Source organism: Ylistrum balloti, unplaced genomic scaffold (genome assembly GCF_031769215.1).
Source record: "Ylistrum balloti isolate Yb309-2 unplaced genomic scaffold, AGI_CSIRO_Ybal_v1 Utg370388, whole genome shotgun sequence".
Lineage (NCBI taxonomy): Eukaryota > Metazoa > Mollusca > Bivalvia > Pectinida > Pectinidae > Ylistrum > Ylistrum balloti.
This window is the reverse complement of record NW_026782269.1, coordinates 181,468-202,774: the sequence shown is the minus strand read 5'-3', so window position 1 is coordinate 202,774 and position 21,307 is coordinate 181,468. Positions and strand designations below refer to the sequence as shown.

The following is a 21,307-nucleotide window of genomic DNA, read 5'->3' as shown; positions in this document are numbered from 1 at the left end:
ACATAATATTGGTGAAATCATTAGGATATGTACCATATAACATAAAATATTGGGAGTACAGAAACTTTGATTTTTCTGTTTATAAACAAACAAGGAATATAATTAATCAAACAAGACTTCAGATTAAAGCGTAATGTACAGTTATGTAATGAACATGAAAGATTTCATCCTTGCAACAACGTCATAAGTTTTAACTACAAAAAGCAGTACCGAGGAACCTTTCATGTTATACTGTAGAATACTGTAGGGACAACTGGTTTGTAATACTGTCAGTCATTACTGTCTGGAACTGACAAAAAAAAATCTCCTCTTTTAAATCTGAAATTATTTTAAATGTAACAAAGACAGATCTCACCCTATTACATGACTGGAAGTCTTTATTTTTTTAAAAATATTTGAAAACTGAAATGATTATGACAAGTTTTTCTCCTAATGGTTCAGTCTTGACATTAAAGTGAACAGTTTAATTGCCTTGGATAGTTTCTACACTGACAATTGTCTGAATGTTTCTTTCTTACTCAAAGTGTTTTCAGTTTTGTTTGTGCGAGGTAATTCACACTAAAAAAAAGTAATCTATTCGTGTTTCTCAAAAGACATTAATGGTTTTAGGTAGTTGGACGTCATGTATTATTGCAGTAGATCAGTGTTCTATGTCACTATAACCACATATAATGACAGACTACTAACACTTATACAAACAACCTCTACTGATAAAAGTCTTTCAACAAATATTGTTTAATTGACTGAAGATCATTCAACTGCTTTGTAAGTATCAAATCATTTATCATATTATTCCTACAACTTACCAATTAACAACAAACTTTATGGATTTGTCTGATATATATTTCGTAGCCAGTAGGTTTTTTATTTATTTCGTACTTTTTAATCTACCATTCCAACAGCTTACGGTAAACACTTGTATGGAATATCATCTAATTCAATGGGAGAATGAATCCCACTTCTCAGGAAACTGTGGTAACCTGTTACCAGAAAGGTAAGTCTGGGATGGTGACTTTAGGAAACTGTGGTAACCTGTTACCAGAAAGGTAAGTCTGGAATTGTGACTTTCAGGAACTGTGGTAACCTGTTACCAGAAAGGTAAGTCTGGGATTGTGACTTTCAGGAACTGTGGTAACCTTTTACCAGAAAGGTAAGTCTGGGATTGTGACTTTAGGAATCTGTGGTAACCTGTTACCAGAAAGGTAAGTCTGGAATTGTGACTTTCAGGAACTGTGGTAACCTGTTACCAGAAAGGTAAGTCTGGAATTGTGACTTTCAGGAACTGTGGTAACCTGTTACCAGAAAGGTAAGTCTGGGATTGTGACTTTCAGGAGCTGTGGTAACCTTTTACCAGAAAGGTAAGTCTGGGATTGTGACTTTAGGAAACTGAGGTAACCTGTTACCAGAAAAGTAAGTCTGGGATTAAATTGAAGTAACTGATGTAACATTTTACCACAAAGGTAAGTTTGATATTTTGACTTTATGGAACTGTAGTAGTCTGTTACCTCTCAACTTTCACCTCTGAAATATACATCATCCTTCATTAGTAATTCACTGTCTCTCCTACAAAATATTATCAGCATACTGACAAAGCGACACCATTTTTAAAGGACAATATTTTCAGGACTTATTTGTTGTCATTTTACTTACCACCCGTATATATAGGTGGGCTAATTAACAGGTAGATATGGTAGGTTAATTACTGAAGTCATTCCTGTTATGTTTGTAGTAAGGTATCAGTGAAAACATCAATCTAGAAGTTTCCTATTATTCTACAATTTTTATTATTACTTAATTCTACATGACGCTGTTTTCACGATTACTGTCATCACTAAGTAGAAATATCCACTTAAACTCCCTGTACAAGTGGATATCTGATAAATTTATCCAGTTGTGCTTGCCAGGGGGCATACCACTTACATAGGTGGGTGCTATAGCTTGTTCTAAACTCCATATCAAACCAATGCTGTTAACATTCACAGTAGAAAGACAAAGTAACTTTTCCATTACATGGAGTAGTAAAGCAGTGAAAACCTAGGGTATATGTAACAGGGTTTCTCAGTAGGGAGAAAACTTAGGGTATATGTAACAGGGTTTCTCAGTAGAGTGAACCTAGGGTATATGTAACAGGGTTTCTCAGCAGAGAGTAAACCTAGGGTATATGTAACAGGGTTTCCCAGTAGGGAGAAAACCTAGGGTATATGTAACAGGGTTTCTCAGTAGAGTGAACCTAGGGTATATGCAACAGGGTTTCTCAGTAGAGTGTAAACCTAGGGTATATGTAACAGGGTTTCTCAGTAGAGTGAACCTAGGGTATATGTAACAGGGTTTCTCAGTAGAGTGAACCTAGGGTATATGTAACAGGGTTTCTCAGTAGAGTGAACCTAGGGTGTATGTGACAGGGTTTCTAAGTAGGGAGAAAACCTAGGGTATATGTGACAGGGTTTCTCAGTAGAGAGTAAACCTAGGGTATATGTAACAGGGTTTCTCAGTAGAGTGAACCTAGGGTATATGTAACAGGGTTTCTCAGTAGAGTGAACCTAGGGTATATGTAACAGGGTTTCTCAGTAGAGTGAACCTAGGGTGTATGTGACAGGGTTTCTAAGTAGGGAGAAAACCTAGGGTATATGTGACAGGGTTTCTCAGTAGAGAGTAAACCTAGGGTGTGTGTAACAGGGTTTCTCAGTAGACAGAAAACCATGGGTATGTGTTACAGGATTTCTCAGTGTGGAGAATTCATGGTTCAGAGATAAAGAGCAAAAGCAAGGATATATATTTATCAGGTATTTGCTAAATCCCTGCACAGAGACTTGAGAGTATTGGCGAAACAGTGTGACAGTTTACACACACTTACTCAACCCCACTTTGGGGATAATTGTAGGCTGTCAAGACACTGATTGGCCTTGGAATTATTCTCATTCCAATTACTTTAAATACAAATATGATCTCCATAGAATGGGCAGTAGACTACCTAATCGGCCATGAGTTTTAAGGACCATTTAAATATAATTTACACCAACCATTTAAACGGAAAACTTTTCAAATTATTGCATAATTCATCATTTTTTTCTGTACATTTTGGTTGTGATCCAAGTAATTATTTAAGAAGATTTTTTTCTACATTTAGTCATTTAAGAGATGTTAACAAAGAGCGAATGATTTTCTAAAGTTGGTGAATGTATTGTTTCATGATTTTTATTTTCTTCAATAAGAACTTTTTCAGTTTAATGAGTTCTGAGGGTAAGAGACCCATTAACATCACGTGGTAAATTTCTTATTAGATGTACTTGTATTCTATATACTATTCCATACCAGTACATACGATTACACCACTGACCATACCATACCAGTACACCACTGACCATACCATACCAGTACACCACTGACCATACCACACCAGTACACCACTGACCATACCATACCAGTACATACCATTACACCACTGACCATACCATACCAGTACACCACTGACCATACCATACCAGTACACCACTGACCATACCATACCATTACACCACTGACCATACCATACCAGTACACCACTGACCATACCATACCAGTACACCACTGACCATACAATACCAGTACACCACTGACCATTACATACCAGTACACCACTGACCATACCATACCAGTACACCACTGACCATACAATACCAGTACACCACTGACCATTACATACCAGTACACCACTGACCATACCATACCAGTACACCACTGACCATACAATACCAGTACACCACTGACCATACCATACCAGTACACCACTGACCATTACATACCAGTACACCACTGACCATACCATACCAGTCCACCACTGACCATACCATACCAGTACACCACTGACCATTACATACCAGTACACCACTGACCATTACATACCAGTACACCACTGACCATTACATACCATTACACCACTGACCATTACATCACATACCAGTTTTACTGGTCAGCTGACAGTCTGACCATTATTGTAGATTTAAAGCCCCAGTATTCCCCTAATAGATCTTCCAAAGATTAGAGATGGTATCTAGAGAAAATCTACAGAGGTATGAAATTATGAATGGCAAGAGAAAAGGGTATAAAATGGCAGGAGAAAAACACTATCAAAGTCAAGTCAAACACATTTAAAAGCATTTAAGAGAAAACTATAACATTTAAACGACTCTGCGTATCATGTAACACTTGTAAATGGAGTGTTAGAGTGTTAGATTTTCGGGCCATGTTTCTTTGGACCAGCATTCTGGGGTGTTGGAGACATGTTGATCTTATGTCACTGGAAGACAAGTTTCCTTAGCAACCAACTCAAAATGATGTATACTGGAATCCCAGAAGAAAAGGATTTTGAACAACAAGGTTGTATCATTATTTACATACAGATTCAAACTGAACTTTAAATTATGTCAGTCAAACATCCGATAATTCTGATAAGAACAGCTGTATATAGTTTATGTGTTACAGAAAAGCTATGGAGTTAAGCAATTTGTTAAATCAATTTCATGACATGTGAGATGAAATTATCCAGCATGTATAATCTGGAAAAGAATTCACACAATTTTTGAATTCTCAAACTTGAATCATAAAAACACCTCACATGTCTTCTTTGATGTTTGAGCATTTTAATTCTTTACAAGTCATATATATAAGTTGGAGAACATCCCATACAATAGTTTGTAGTCACCGTGTACATGCTCTTACTAAGATGATATTGTTTCATCATTGTCTCTAACATGTGATTTACCTCTCTGACTACCCTTGTAATCAAGTGTTTACCTTCCTAACTTTCTACCCTAACTATCTACCTCTAACTTTGAATTCTTCATCAAAGTTTGATAGTTACCCATTAGAGTATTTTTTACCCTGTGGACAGGGTTTTAGGCTTCCAACCACTCTGATGTATAAAATTGTAACCAAACTCTGGGTGGTTTTCTACCTCTAACCTAAATTTTACCAATTACCAATCAGAGAATTCTCCCTCCTTTGGATCAGGGTTTAAGAGGTTTAAGGGCTTCAATCAACAGCTCTAATGTACCAAACTGTATCAAAAATCTAGGTAGAAGCATTGCCTTACAGATACTAAATCTTATCTGGCAGGTATATCTTAGGGCCTGGCTTATACTGACTGTACTCAGGTATCAGTACCTGTGGTATGCTGACAGAACCTGAACTCAGTTAGCAGTACCTGGGTGACAAATCCTTTGCTGGGGTAACAGAACCCAAACTTGGGCAAGAGAACCAGTGCTTGGGTGGCAGAACTTGTGCTGGGTGACAGAACCAGCGCTTGGTTGGCAGGACCAGTACACTGGTGACAGAACCTGTGCTGGGACGACCAAACCTGTACTCAAACTGACGAAACCTGTAATTGGGTGACAGAACCTGTACTTAGGCAACAGTACCTGTATTTCAATGACATAATCTCTGTTCTCAGAGGAGAGAACCTCCGTACTTGAATGACAAAGACTGTACTCAGGTGACAGAATCTGTACTTGAATGACCCACAATACCATGTAATCATAGCCATTTGTAATTGTTTTAACACTTTTGTTGATAAGAAGATAAATCTTTCGTGCCTTTGCAAATGCAGATAAGTTTTTGTTTATATCTGTTCAAAGGGAGCAGTGCCTAAAATCTGATGGCACATTGGACATAATGTATTCTGGGGTTTATGATTATCAGCGATTTGCTACAAATATAGGTCTGCCTGTTGTGAGGTAATCATGCCTTTAAATATCTAAGAAGTTCTGTTTTGTGTCATGTGTTGCAATAATAGAATATTAATTCAGTAGAGCTATTTCTATGACAGGAACACTATTTTCCAATAATTATGCCAGGAGTTCAATTGATGTCTCAAACATCAAAGATGTCCTTAGGTACCTAGTGATAGAGTGATCCAACCAAAGGTACCTTGTGATATAGTGATCCATCCTAAGATACCTTGTGATATAATGATCCATCCTAAGATACCTTGTGATATAATGATCCATCCTAGGGTACCTTGTGATATAGTGATCCATCCTAAGATACCTTGTGATATAATGATCCATCCTAGGGTACCTTGTGATACAGTGATCCATCCTAGGGTACCTTGTGATAGAGTGATCCATCCTTGGGTACCTTGTGATAGAGTGATCCATCCTAGGGTACCTTGTGATAGAGTGACCCATCCCCGGGTACCTTGTGACAGAGTGATCCATCCTAGGGTACCTTGTGAAGAGTGATCCATCCTAGGGTACCTTGTAATAGAGTGATCCATCCTAGGGTACCTTGTAATAAAGTGATCCATCCTTGGGTACCTTGTGATAGAGTGACACATCCTAGGGTACCTTGTGATAGTGATCCATCCTAGGGTACCTTGTGATAGTGATCCAACCTAGGGTACCTTGTGAAAGAGTGATCCATCCTAGGGTACCTTGTAATAGAGTGATCCATCCTAGGGTACCTTGTAATAGAGTGATCCATCCTAGGGTACCTTGTGATAGAGTGATCCATCCTAGGGTACCTTGTGATAGTGATCCAACCTAGGGTACCTTGTAATAGAGTGATCCATCCTAGGGTACCTTGTGATAGTGATCCAACCTAGGGTACCTTGTAATAGAGTGATCCATCCTAGGGTACCTTGTAATAGAGTGATCCATCCTAGGGTACCTTGTGATAGAGTGATCCATCCTAGGGTACCTTGTGATAGTGATCCAACCTAGGGTACCTTGTAATAGAGTGATCCATCCTAGGGTACCTTGTAATAGAGTGATCCATCCTAGGGTACCTTGTGATAGTGATCCAACCTAGGGTACCTTGTAAAGAGGATCCATTGGGTACTTGTGTCTTTTTTTAGATGTTGTGTTTGGGTACCTTGTGATAGTGATCTGGTGTAAAATTTTTCCTTGTATTAGAGTGATATTGCCAGCTGTGACAATCTTTTCTGCTCATGGTAACACCCCATTTAAAGAAACCTGTTTATAGAAACTATCCTCTCTATATTGACATTGTGTTGTCAATACATTATAACCTGTGTAATAATGACTAAAGAGGCATATTGGGCATGTGTCTTTTTTTAAGGAATGAGTTTTTCAATGTTGTGTTAGTCCTTCACTTCTGGTGTAAATTTGTTCATGTATAAGACATATTGCCAGCTGTGATAATCTTTTCTGCTCATGGTAACACCCTATTTAAAGTAACCTGTTTATAGAAACTATCCTCTCTATATTGACATTCTGTTGTAAATACATTATAACCTGTATACAATGACATCCTACTACAGTGACAGTCAAGCTGTTATAGTGACACCCTAATATGGTGAATTCCTGTTATAGTGACACCCTGTTATTGTGACACCCTGTTATCATGACACCCTGTTATAGTGACACTGTGAGAATATCTTATTGATGAAATATTCTGATACTACAATATTAAAAAAATAATTTGAAAATAATCCTAAAATCAATCGTATCAGCATTTGGTAACAATGTATTGCCGACACCACAGTTTTACAAATTGAGAAACTAATTCTACAATAACATTATCTGTGATAGTGTAACCCATCTTAGTAACATTGAAATGTAGATACATAATTATAATTCATGATTTCAAAGGATGACAAATTTAAATGTGGTGTCACCAAAGCCCCACACTGTCATTTGATCCTTGTGTCGTTAATAGAATATCAACATTATGGTGGCAGGTGGATGTGGTGTCTGCCAGGCCGGTCTACGTAGGTAGGGCAAGGATCACTGAGTAATTATAAAACAAATACATTTAAATATTTAAGTATACTATATCATAGATCAGTTTGGTGGGCCAACAAAAGATTTCTTATTGCAGGCTTATCAACAATTACCTATAAGCCTAGTGGACACAATGCTTTAGAAGCAGTTCATCAGATCCACAGAATAAAGACTATCAGTGCCTAACAACTAGTAACATGATACCTCATCTCGTCCAATGTTTCAATATAAGCTTTAGCAACCCCTTCTATTCTATAGAGCCATTTAATGCCTTACATACAATTTGACAAGACTGGATTACCAAAATGGAGCAGGATATTCATTAGAAAGAAAAAGGTTTACAATCAAAACATTTTAAAGACAATATGGACTTCCTTTGATGACCAACCATGTGTGTTTAACAAAGTCATGATTGATTGAATGAATTTGAAAAAAACAATTGAAATTTTTTCATCAAGTTTAATCAAACCTTGATTATTCTTAGAGGATACAAATGAAATTATTGGGAGTTAGCAGCTTCAGAGGATACTAAACACCCTTACCCTGCGGATATTATTACCTTGGAGATTAAACCTACAGAAGAAGACATGATATAAGATGTATTCTGTTATAGAGGATATGTGTGGATACTAATCGTTATCGTTAACATCCTTATATCGTATTAAGATTTTAGAGAACAAGTGATATCTAGTCATGTCTTCGTTTGATGCACTTCTGTCGGAGAACTCCATTGTTTCTCCTATAGAACAATCAGGTAAGGACAGAAAGAAGGAAAAATTCTTTTCTCATATTGGTTCCACCATTTCAGATTTCATCCCCTTTCATATTTCATCCTATCATGTTGACATTCCCTATATTTAAAGACAAACATCCCAAAAGTGGGCCTTATCTTGTTAGCAAGGACAAAAGTTAATAACTAATGGTGATTAATTGGTGTGAAATAATCTATATCATCAGATTTTATACTTTAACATCGTGAAAGTAATAAAGCTCCAGATTAGATTTGAAAATTGAACTTTAATTTTAAGCCATGTTAGATATCAAATTTCTAATAAAACTTTTAATAAGAGTTCTATATACATTGTTCACCTTCTTAGACAAAACCCCCAGTATAGTGATAAACCAATCCATGATAATAGTAACTAACCTCTGTATCACTAATGAAGGAGTTGGTATCAATTCAGGGTAGAAATTTTCAGACATAGTAAAATATGTATGGAGCATCTGTAAAACTTCAAGATTTAAAACTTAGGAGTTCATGTACAAATCAGAGATCAGAATGGAATGTCTCAGAAGTTAAATTTTAATTAAAAGATGTATGATGTGTCTCAAGACTTATAGCTTTTTGGAATAAATACGGAGTTTCTAAAGACTTATAGCTTCATGGAATATGCATGAAGTGTCTCAAGATTTATAGCTTTGTGGTGTATATATGAAGTGTCTCAAGATTAATTTCTTCGTGGAATATATATGGAGTTTCTAAAGACTTAGAACTTTGTGAAATATGATATGACGTGTCTCAAGATTAATTTCTTTGTGGAATATGTATGGAGTTTCTAAAGATTTAAAGTTTTGTGGAATATGTATGATGTGTCTCAAGATTTATTAGCTTTGTGGTGTATATATGGAGCGTCCTAGGTTTAAAACTTTGTAATATATGTATGAAAGGTCTGAAAAAAGTGTACTGAAATATGTATGAAGGGTCTTTATTTTCATGACACTGAGACTCCAATTTGACTAAACATGAAACTCTTTAAGTATTGGGTAACCTTCCAAATACAATAGATTCACATCAATAAACTGTTTCCAAATTACATCAGTAAAAGCATCTATAAAAATTTTGATTTAAAATTTATTTATAATTCACATAATTTCCAAGATAAATGTTTTTGCATGAATTTAAGAGAAAATTTCAAACTAAGTGTATTGAAACATCTTGAGCATTAGACAGAAAAAATATTTAGGATATGCTTGCCAATTAACATCCTTGTCAATGTAGCTGTCTCAGTTATACAATAAATCACAAAAAGTACTTAATACTTAAAGTAATCGGTATAAATCACTATACAAAATGTAATAGCATTAAATAGTTATGATAATGTGTAACAATACCATGAATACACATTCCTGAATCAACAATGTAAATATTCCTATCTACATGACTGCCTTCAGGGATACCTTGGGCAACTTCCACTACCCAATGTCAGGCAATCATGCTCCCGATTTCTCTAAGTAAACCATAACTACACACTATTGTGTGATCCTCCTATGCTGTATAAAAATCTCTAAATGGAAGATGGTTCCATTTCAAACATTTGAAAGACCCCCCACTAGAAAAAAAGGACAATATGAGAGAAGTTTCATAGTGTTACATTGGAAGTCTTATACTATTATAAAATAGACCAAAGCTTATTCATATAGAGCAGGTCACTGATGTTTAAACATTGATATAGTGACAGGTCATGTGGATTAGTAGGATTAACAATCTACCCAGGTGTAAATCAATAATATGGTCTCATCATGTTTGTAATTGTCTTTAGATTGTCAGAACATACTGTGATCAAACACTGACAAACTGCACATTTCAAAATTCAATAGATTTTGTTACATATAACAAAAATCCACATGGAGCATACCAGACTGGTAGAAATCCTGTCCTCAATTTATTGGTTATTACAGAAAGAGTCTCCAAAAAAGTGACAAATGTGACAGAAGAAATAGCTAACTGTGGAAAGTCTAAGATGGAGTGTACAGGTATTCAGCATTAGTAACAGTGTTATTTTTGTTCTGAATTAAGATGTCAGGAAAGTTCAGTTAATTGAAGGGATTATTGTACTTGATATTTTATCCTTGGATTGCTTTCTACAGGAAACTTACCAGCAGGATACACATACAGATGGATCTACGGAATCCTTTTAATTAGTAGATAATTACTTACTTAGCTCTGATTCAGTCAACACCGAATCAAGTGGGGTGTCAAATTTGTTATTTCTACCATGATAAACACCTCTCTATTCCCTGAATACGACTATATTTAAATTCCATTATACACCTTACAGCTCACCATGAATCTTAAATTTCAATCTTAGCTCAAGCTGGGAATTTTAGTGGTGTTGAAATCACCACAGATCGGAAGGTTATCCCCCAATGGCAGTAATCACTAATTCCAACCTCACCAAATCCTTCAGAATTAGTTAATAAAAACAACAATACATTTGTGAAGACTGGACTAAACTGACCTTAACTTTTGTAATAAAAACCAGGGTTTCATTTAGAAATCATCAAGTTGGTGGCTGAAGTTTTCAGTATGATTATTGTGGCTGTATTTTTATATAATCAATGAAAAGAAATTTAAAATTGGTAAACTACATCCAGTCAAAGCAGTCTGTTCATAAGACACAGCACCCAAACACCCAGTACTGAGGGTCATCTACCTGTTGTGACTTCAATTATAAGTATATAATTACTACTTATGATTTGATTAAATCCTGTTTACAAAACCAGTAGACCTTTAATTTGTGTTTAGAAAACTTGTTTTGCGAGTAAACAAATCAGATTAAGACTTGTGATGTTAATCTTAATTCATGACCAACCACACAGATCCAAATGCTGCCATCTGGTGTCGTTAAAGCGTACCTGTCTCTATCGCTAATTACCACCTGCAGAGGAGGACAAGTTTTACCCTGTGTTTCTTGTGTTTGTAAGAATCTGTGACATTAAGAGGAGACATCTGATGAATCCTCTCTAAACGGTTACAGACATTAGGAGGTGTGGAAATTTTCCTAGTGTGTACAATGTTTTATTTCTCATAGGAAGAATTTTGAATATGCTTAATGTATGCCATAGAATTTGACAGAAAAAAAGATGTTTGTCAAGATTGTTGTTGGATTTGCGGGGTATCTGACACTGAAGTCATTGTAAACAGCACAGAGAATAGAGTGTAAAGACTTGATCACCGGGATGATGACTAAACCATTACCTTAACCTTGTTAAGTTCTTCTGTAACTACCACTTCACACACTTTGTGAGTTAATTGGAGATGTTTTCTGTAGCTCTTGCTTTCTGATACTCTTCGCTTCGAGATTCTCTGCTGTTACTTTGGAGTATTGATCAGCTACCTGCAGTGTTAATGGCCGGCTGGTGGTCAATACTGTGTGTTGTGATGACCCTAAGAAACCTCAGGGTGATGGATTCACCCCTATACTCACAACATGTAAACCAACACCAAAGCTTTCAATGAGGAGATAGATTCTTGTACTAAAGATGTTATATTCTAATGAAAGATGGATGTGTAAACTTTACATGGTAGTGCAGAGAAAGCTTAATAGTGCTTAAAATAGTAATAGATCATACTTGTCTGAAATTTGGAGAAAAGTGAACCTGGTGCGAAACCATGGCAACCAATCACAGTATGACACAGTATGGTATGTATAATAGCAAAGAAACATTTTCTGTAGAAAATATACATTTAAAATGTAACTCAAAACTCACTTTTAATATACATGTATGCTACATTTGTAGAAAAGCATACACTTAATAACTTTTGAATGCTGTTAAGGAACTACACAGCCAGAGTAATAGAATCTTAAACTCTGGTAATGTTAAATAGTGAAAGCCAGTCCAAGAAACAACATAGAATAAGTCATGTCTAAAACAGGCCTGAATGTGGTAGAAAAGTCAGACCAAAATATGAGAAATGTTGCACTAAAATGCCAACAAAGAGAAACAAACGTGGTAATCAGAATGAAAATTCTACAGAGACTTTTCTATGTTCTACTGTTACCTATATAAATATTCTTCACATTGTGTACTAAAATCTATATATGTAATACCACCAGAGTAAAACCAAGGGCTGAGTAAAGTCACTAATATTGTGTACTAAAATCTTTACATACATATTGGCATCTGTGTAAAAATGATAGGCTGAGTAAAGCTTTTAATATTGTGTATTAAAATAAATCTAACCAAGCACTGAGTAAAAGCTACTAATTATACAAGATACTATGACGTTCAGCAATATTTTCTAGATGGTTATAATTTCAGTTGAATTAAGCATGTTGAAACATTGTGTGGTGAGACTACACCACCCTTCGACTAGACTACTTGTATATGAAGTGGTGGTAACGGTAGAGCCTATCACCTGTACACTCGGTAATTAGATTGTAATCTCTGATAGCTCTACCCTTAAATATCTGTTACGCAGACTTAATAATGACCCAGGTCATTCAATATAACATACCTTAATTCCATGTATTACAATTGACAGTTGGAAACCTGGATTCCTGTACTGTTAAACACATATGTATGGGTCCTAGTAGGTAATAACTATATCCTCTTTGTACAGCCCACACAACATGGCAGAGTGAAATAACGATTGATTAAAGACCATGTGTAAAGGTTTATAAACATTTTTATGATTATTCAAGTTTTCTTCACCGATATAGCTGAAAAGAATGCTAACATATTGACTACAAGACTATAATAACTCTATCCTCTTTGTACAGCCCACACAATATGGCATAGTGAAATAGTGATTAATTAAAGACCATGTGCAAATGTTTACAAACGGTTTTATGATTATTCAAGTTTTCTTCCCAGAAATGGTTTAATAGAATTCTAACGTAGTGACTACAAGATTTTCCGTAATTAACTAAAGACCATGTGTAAACATTACAAAAATTTTTATGATTATTCTTTTTCTTCCCAGAAATAGTTTAATAGAATTCTAACGTAGTGACTACAAGATTTTCCTTTTGTTGGTCAAGACATAAATCAAAGCAGGCATGGGCTTAATACAGGACAATGGGATAGAATTGGTTGTTTTTCCTACAGAACAGAATTGGACTGACATGGAGCTATGGGTCCAATGCTTTAGTGTTGATATAACTGTCACATAATAGATACTACCTATGCCTCTAGGCACCAGGTATGATGTCACAATGTCATGGGCCAAAGACTTCCAATTATGTGTGGCATTACAGATGGAAAAGTCCTCTGGGTCAGTGTTATGGTCAGGAACTCTAAAGCTGGGCTTTTTTATGATTCTAATTTTCATTTGTTAAAATCTAAACATTTGAAGCAATAAGTAGGTCTTTTTACAGAATTTTGGAATGAACATTTTCTTTTTCATTTTTCATTTGCAAGGAATCTGTTTTTTACAACTGTATAATTTTCTCAAAAAGAGTAAAAATAGAAATCCTTGAAGATTTTGTCCATTAGGAAGGATGGTTGGTGTAACTAAAGATTGATACATTGGTGTCAATTTAACTAATTAGATAGTCCAACATCAGAAAAGTATGTTGACATTCTCACTTACTAAGAGACTTCCCTAGCTATAATCTTGTTTCTGAAATCAATTGCCAGTGTGGCTTTCACAGTGTCCACTGACAAAGCAAGATATAATCCTACTAATCCCCACATGAAATCCTGCGACAGATTATGAGCGGAACTTTAACGTTTTGTTTTCTTTTGGCCTGGTGTTTTTACACCCTGGTTTTTAATCTGTTTAAGTTTAGACAAGGACTTTGAGTATTACCTCAGGTTTGTAACAGTAGTATTCAGTGTGGAATCTTTACGTGTCCACGCACACAATTCAATGATGTCTCAGTGGCCACTGGACACTAAAACTTACCGAACAAACTGTGAAAAAGGACAACTGTCACATATTTGTTATAGAAAGACAACAATGTATAACTTACAGGGAATTTTTTAAGTGAATGTACTGAAATCATGTCACTACATGATATGTCCGATCGTTTATCAGTTCTGTACGATACTTTTGTCATTGTTCTAAAAACTTTATCAAAAGGATTTCTGTAGTTCACTAGTGTTACAACAAGCAGAATTCTTCAGGCAGCATTTCATCAATTAATTCATTGACAATTCAAATTTCAACTGTTGATCAACAGAGAAACAAACTTGTTGGTGGTATTTGGAACCTGTTTGAGCCAAAGATGAGGCCATCTGGCCATTTTGTTGATTTACGTACCAGTATAGGAAACAACATACTAACTCCATGGATATGACATGTTTCCATCAACTTCTATTAGATATCGTGTGAATGTTGACAAAATGATACAAAGTTGACTTCTTTGATATTTTTGACACTGTGAAGGCTGTGCTCTGATTCTATAAATATGGATGTGTTAGGAGACCTTAGCGGTATGCTGCACAAAAACAGCATCATGGAGGTTCAGGATTCCACAAGTAGGTCACTCTAACTTGAAACGTTACGAGAAGGATATGGGGGAAGTTTACATAATAACTAATGGGGTTGAGGACAGATTTACTAGTGACATTTACTACCGTGGTAAATAGGGGAGGGGACAAGTCGTAGAGGGAAAGTAAAGACTTCTGTGTTCTACTTAACTCATCCACATGTTTTTCTGAATTTTTAACTGAATGGATATTTAACAAAATTTCTCAGAACATAATTAACTAATTATATTTCTGTCTCAGTACAGGAAATTTCAGTTACTAGAATCTTATCTGTACGTGTTCTCAAACATATTTCCACACATAATTTTGTCAAAATTATTTAAAATTTCTATAAAAAGTTTCATTTCCTAATACTTCAATCAATTAAATTACTCTCCCTATTTTGTTACAAGTCAAAAAATTATCGAATATGAAATCATTTTAACTTTGTCATCTCCTGGCACCAATATCAGGTAAAGTTACCAGGCAGATTGGACAAGAAGTCTAGCACCTGCTCTAAAACATCTTATTAGTTATCTATTCTTGTCACTTGAGTTTAATCCCTTATACACTAGTTCTAAATAGAAATACTCCAATATTGCTTTTTTTATTTCCATTTTTCTTAATTTTTGTTTCATCTTTCAGCAAATATGCCTCCTTATTTTGTAAATATCAATTAAATAGACTAACAGTACAAAGATTATTTACTGCCAAAAAAAATTTAAAAAAAAAAACCAAAAAAAACCGAAATGTATCTTTTTATATTCAGCATAACATTGATATTTTCCCTATATAGAAACACAGACACATTTAATCAACCTGATGTAAAATATTTGCTTTACCAATGTCAATCATCCAACAATAAAACAGTAACTGTTTTACACTGAAACATTGACCAGTCCTAACACAATGAGATACCACTTCCTGTTTCTACACACTATCACGCCATCTCCAAGGCAATGGTAACAATTATGTCACTAGGTTTTGTTTTAAGATCAAGTGTTTGCTGTGCCCTGGATAGATTGCTGAGTAGTATTAATAGTTATATAATCATTACAGCGTTAACACAGGAAGGCAGGTTTCAACCTACATTTACTTTATATACATAATCCATTAGTGTATTAAATCTACAGTCGCATTGTGATACAGGACTAAATAGACACATACTTAATCTATATCTACATACTAAAACTAAATCATATCAGAATATACTAAAATCAGAAATTACATTGTACTTCAACAAATACATTGTACTAAATCTATAGTCACATATTTAACTAACTCATATCAAAATATCCTAAATCAGAAGCGACACTGTATTACAATCAAATTATACTGAAACATACAATATGTAATAACCAAACTATAACACACAATAGTATGATAAATGTAATAATGATTAGACATGTTGGCCTGAAGACTCGGAAACCTATGGAAGTCAGCCATTATAATGAACTAAAAAGAAACATAACAATTTGATACAAAGGACACATGTATAATTTGTTTACATTGAAGTTGACTTAAATCAGGATTTTGCTTTGAATTTGCAATCAAACAATTCCTGGATTCAATGCATAATAAGCATTGATTAACAGTTGAAACATCATTGACCATATAGAGAGTGTTTGGTTCAATCACTTTTCAATGCCCGGCCTTTTATCACGATGACAGTTTGTCAATAAAGTGATGGTTTACGAGTTTAATCTTCCGATTGATGACCAACACATGGATTATTGATAGGACGTAACTGAGCCATCCCAGGAGTGGCTGTTCTCTAATGGCTGAACAATTAGCCTTTCAAACACTGCACCAGTGGCCAGGCTGACAGTGTGCAGTCAGGGTGTCAGGCTGGCGAATGTTTCTATATCGAGGGGTTATTTAATCAATGTAAAATGAAATCTGTGTACCTATATGTGTTGCTGTACAACAGAAATCGGTCATAGTGACACAAATAATGGTTTCTATGTAGGTGTCATCACATGCTCTCATGTAAGTGTTTACGTTACTATGAAGGCACCACAGGAAATATTTCTATGGATTTAGGATTCAGTAATAATGTAGTTAAATAGTATAATAAAAAGTGAGATTTTATCATTTTTTTTTTTTTATTAAGTAAATGTTTTATGTATTTATAAAGAAATGTTATCTTTATGTGTTAATGATAAATATAAAATCAACTTTTAACATATCAGAATGATTAAAATTCTCAATTCTTTTCACAGGAAACTTCTTCATCATGGATTCAGAGCAACTAGTAGTGAATCCATTCGAAGATCTTCAGAAAGAGGCTCTGGATGTCACAAAAAAAGTGTCGGTTACTGAGAAATTAGTCAGTGTCAAAAACAATATATGTGACAACCATTTCAATATCAAGCATGGCCAACTTCAGCGTGAGGTGAACCAGAAAATGAAGAAAATTCATGACAACTCGAGTGCTCTTCGCTACGAAGTAAAAGTGTTTGATATCAATAAAAGGAAAATAGATCTAGAGACGAAACAAAGAATTCAACCCGAGAAAGACTTTACTTACGATGCTACACAAATAAACAATTCTGAAAAGCGTCTAGGTATTATGCAGGATTGTTATTATCTAGACAAACAACAAAAGTTTCCATTACGGGGTCGTACCCTAAATGACTTGGATTCTGCGCCTTTGGTGTCTAAAGCCCGTAACAAACTACGGGAGCAAGAACAGTTACAACGCGCCGAGGAACGGTCTCGAATAGCAGCGTCAACACCTGGAGCTCTGTCAGTCAATTCTCAAAGTACACATGTGCCAATCTGGAGAAGACGGAGCTCAAAGTCAGCCCCTCCTTCATCATACCCTGCTCCACCATCCTCTATAGCATCAACGAAACAATACAAAAAAGAAACTGATCACAATGATTCCAAGTTGCCATCTATAGAAAGGCCAAAGAAAAGTGCTTCTCATGTAAAATTTTCTCTTCGTGATGATTTTGATAAGAAAAGTTCAACGGCTGATCGTTTAACCCGATCACAAACATACGCTTCCACACGATCTGTAACGACACGTCGCACCACTGCATGGGAAGACAGTGATGATGACATGGATGACTTAGATGCAATGGAAAGAATTGATCTGCGAGCTCTTCTTTTTGGAGACAAGTTTTCTGAAGTTTCAGGGACATCACGGCCCCAGACACGAGAGAGTGTGCGATCAGTACGAAGTGTGAGGCGAGGTCAGTCTCAGCCAATGACACAAGAAATGATGGTCGACGAACAAAAGAAGCTGGATAAAAAACTGGTGCAATTTTATAAACTATGTGATAAGAAAGTTGATGATGTATCTGATGAAGAAGAGGAGATTATTGAAGTGAAACCTCCTCCACCTAAAACTAGTAAGTTTCCTGTTGTGGCACATCAGTCCAAGGCCTCTGCTATTCTCAGTGTATTTTCTAAACCTCTTGACAATTCGAAAAAATGGAAAACAGAGGAGGAACTTAAAAAGGAGGAACTTCAGCAAGCTGCAGAGGAAGCTAGAAACAACCAAGCTTCTAGGATGAGTGAGAGATCAGTTGTGGTAGAAAAAGTCAAACCCGTAAATAAGGAAGGCAAAGAAAAGAAAAATCTATGGGAATTAATCAAAACATCTATGGATGAAGGTAAAATCAAACGTGCCGTGACACCAACTCAACTTATTCTTTCACAAATGACAAAACTGGATTTATCAAACAGACGGCAATCACATGTACCATTGAACTCAGCCAGTCGAGCAATGCGACACACACCTACATTCAAAATGAGGCGAATTGTTGAAGGATTAATGAAGAATCGTACAAAATTTGAACAACAGGAAGTAGAAAATTTGAAAAAGCAGCTTGAAGGTGGAGGAGGTGGTGGGGCAGAAGGGGAAGGGCAAATGGTAGGGGCAACAGCATAAAGGCCTGTACAAACGATGGGGATGAGCACAGGGTGACCACAATGTGACCACAGGGGCTACTGTGGGTGCAACCATATGTATGCCCCTTGTGAATGGTGGGAATAAGCAGAGTGCAGGTGGCAGCTTGATACAATGTTACAAAAATAGCTGTACTAAGCCAAGTGTGATCTTGACAAGGGAGATAGTGTCAAAACTGTATGTTAACAGGGAACTTGTGACATATAATAACCAACTTTTACTGGTTACAGAAATTGGTAGATCTATTCGACTGTTGGAATACGTCTACTGTAATTGACAACATAAAGGAATTACATTTCAAAACAAATTGTTTATTTCAGTTTTCAAGATGGAATTACAAGTTTTGGGTTGAGTGTATAATTTGAGGTGAATAAACATAGAAATATATTACATCCTTCTTTCTTGTTTAGGTTCAGACATCTTAAATCAATATAACTAATTCTTATTTAATTTCAGATCAGAAGTAGTCACATAAATTCCTACAGTATGATACAATACTGGTGCAGTTTTGCACTCAATTATGTCAAGCCAAGCATCACTGATTGGTCAATAACACAGACCCTAAAATATCATAACACCATAAAAATGGCTATAAAACAAAAGATATAATCCTACCAGAATAAAGCAAAAGAATGACCGACATCTACCAAACACGACCAGTAACCGAGTTCCATGTAAAGTTAACATCATGTGACCTGATCTGGCCGGAATTAAGATAAAATTGTGTTGCTTGGACCCAGAATCATATCAGAATTAGATTACTGGTATCAAATATCTTTAAGTGCTTCACCAGACCAGGTTACAGACTGATGCAATTGTCTGCTACTTGTATGAGATAAACAGTGCATTCCACTCTATAACATATCAAGTTCTATGTCAGCACTATGTTTTCCAAACATTATTTTTCTCTCTTCTATTGTGTGTGATCCAAACTCCTGTTCTTAGTCATGTATATTTATCTCAAAATCAATATCTAAAACAATTCATTGTTATGTATAACTGTTGATAATGTAATATATCATTCCTACTGATGTAAAATATTACACCAGATAAAGTAATATGTTAAATGCAGCAACATATTACACCTACACCTGTTAACAATATATTATTCCTGATAATGTAATATCTTACTCCTGTTAATGTAATATATTACTTCTATCAATATAACATATTAATCTAAAATGTAACTTATTACATCTGATAAAGTAATATATTATTCCTGTTAATGTAATATTTTACTCCTGTTAATGTAATATATTACTTCCATCAATATAACATATTAATCTAAAATGTAACTTATTACATCTGATAAAGTAATATATTATTCCTGTTAATGTAATATTTTACTCCTGTTAATGTAATATATTACTTCCATCAATATAACATATTAATCTAAAATGTAACTTATTACATCTGATAAAGTAATATATTATTCCTGTTAATGTAATATTTTACTCCTGTTAATGTAATTTATTACTTCCATCAATATAACATATTAATCTAAAATGTAACTTATTACATCTGATAAAGTAATATATTATTCCTGTTAATGTAATATTTTACTCCTGTTAATGTAATTTATTACTTCCATCAATATAACATATTAATCTAAAATGTAACTTATTACATCTGATAATGTAATATATTATTCTTGATAATATGTTACCTTTGACAATGTAATATCATTTTTTGATAACATAATTAATATTACTTTCGATAAAGTACAATACTATTCCCCATTATATCACATATCACCCTGTTTAATGTAATACTCCATTTTAATATCAATAGTGGAATGCACTGCAGTATCTAACAAGTATGACTCAACAACAATGATATCAGACTAGCCCGCTGTGACAGACAGTAAGGTGTGATATCTGAAAACCTGTAATTCAATACTGGATCTATATGCATATACAATGTCTTACAACTTCCTCCAATGTGCCAAAACTGTTCATGTATATAATCATGCTCTCCCATGGAGCTTAGTACAACCTAGGGTATGTGTGTGTCATTTATCTGACATGGAGATACAGGTCCTTGTGTTAACCCCAAGAAAAAACTTTTAGAGTATCTGTGTGTTAATATCTTATAGAGTGATTAATTAAGTAGTATTTCATTACAGGAATTATCAGCATCTGGCTGGACTTCAAAACTGACATTAATCAATTTTGACCACTCATGGTGATTTACATTTATATGTTGTATAACATGAAAATTGTTAACATATACACCACCAAATGTCTCCATGTTTGGTGCATAATTCATTTACCTCAATGTAAATCAAAACAATCATATTCTAGCATTAGGTATGATTGAAATAATAGTAATTTCTAGAAAATGAAAAAAATGAATTAAGGTTTATAGGTATTGGCGGGGAGAAATCTTTGGCCTGCATTACTTTTGGCAATCTAATTAAAATCTACAGTTCAAAATTCTAATAATTTTTTCAGACTACCTATCCTTTTTT

General features: G+C 34.9%; 2 protein-coding genes across 2 annotated transcripts in view; one reads left to right on the top strand and one right to left on the bottom strand.

The window, feature by feature from the left end:
- LOC132554255 (RING finger and SPRY domain-containing protein 1-like) overlaps positions 1–21,307 on the bottom strand; it is a 34,885-nt gene that overhangs the window by 2,275 nt on the left and 11,303 nt on the right. The window lies entirely within an intron of this gene.
- LOC132554236 (uncharacterized) lies at positions 14,858–18,819 on the top strand. Its single transcript, XM_060218542.1, has 2 exons — positions 14,858–14,927; positions 17,141–18,819. The coding sequence occupies exons 1-2, from the start codon at positions 14,858–14,860 to the stop codon at positions 18,817–18,819; spliced, it is 1,749 nt and encodes a 582-aa protein (XP_060074525.1).

Coding starts and splice junctions, on each gene's coding strand:
- LOC132554236 (XM_060218542.1), top strand. CDS start 14,858: ATGGATGTGTTAGGAGACCTTAGCGGTATGCTGCACAAAAACAGCATC. Junction 14,928..17,140: donor GGAGGTTCAGGATTCCACAA/GTAGGTCACTCT, acceptor TTCTTTTCACAG/GAAACTTCTTCATCATGGAT.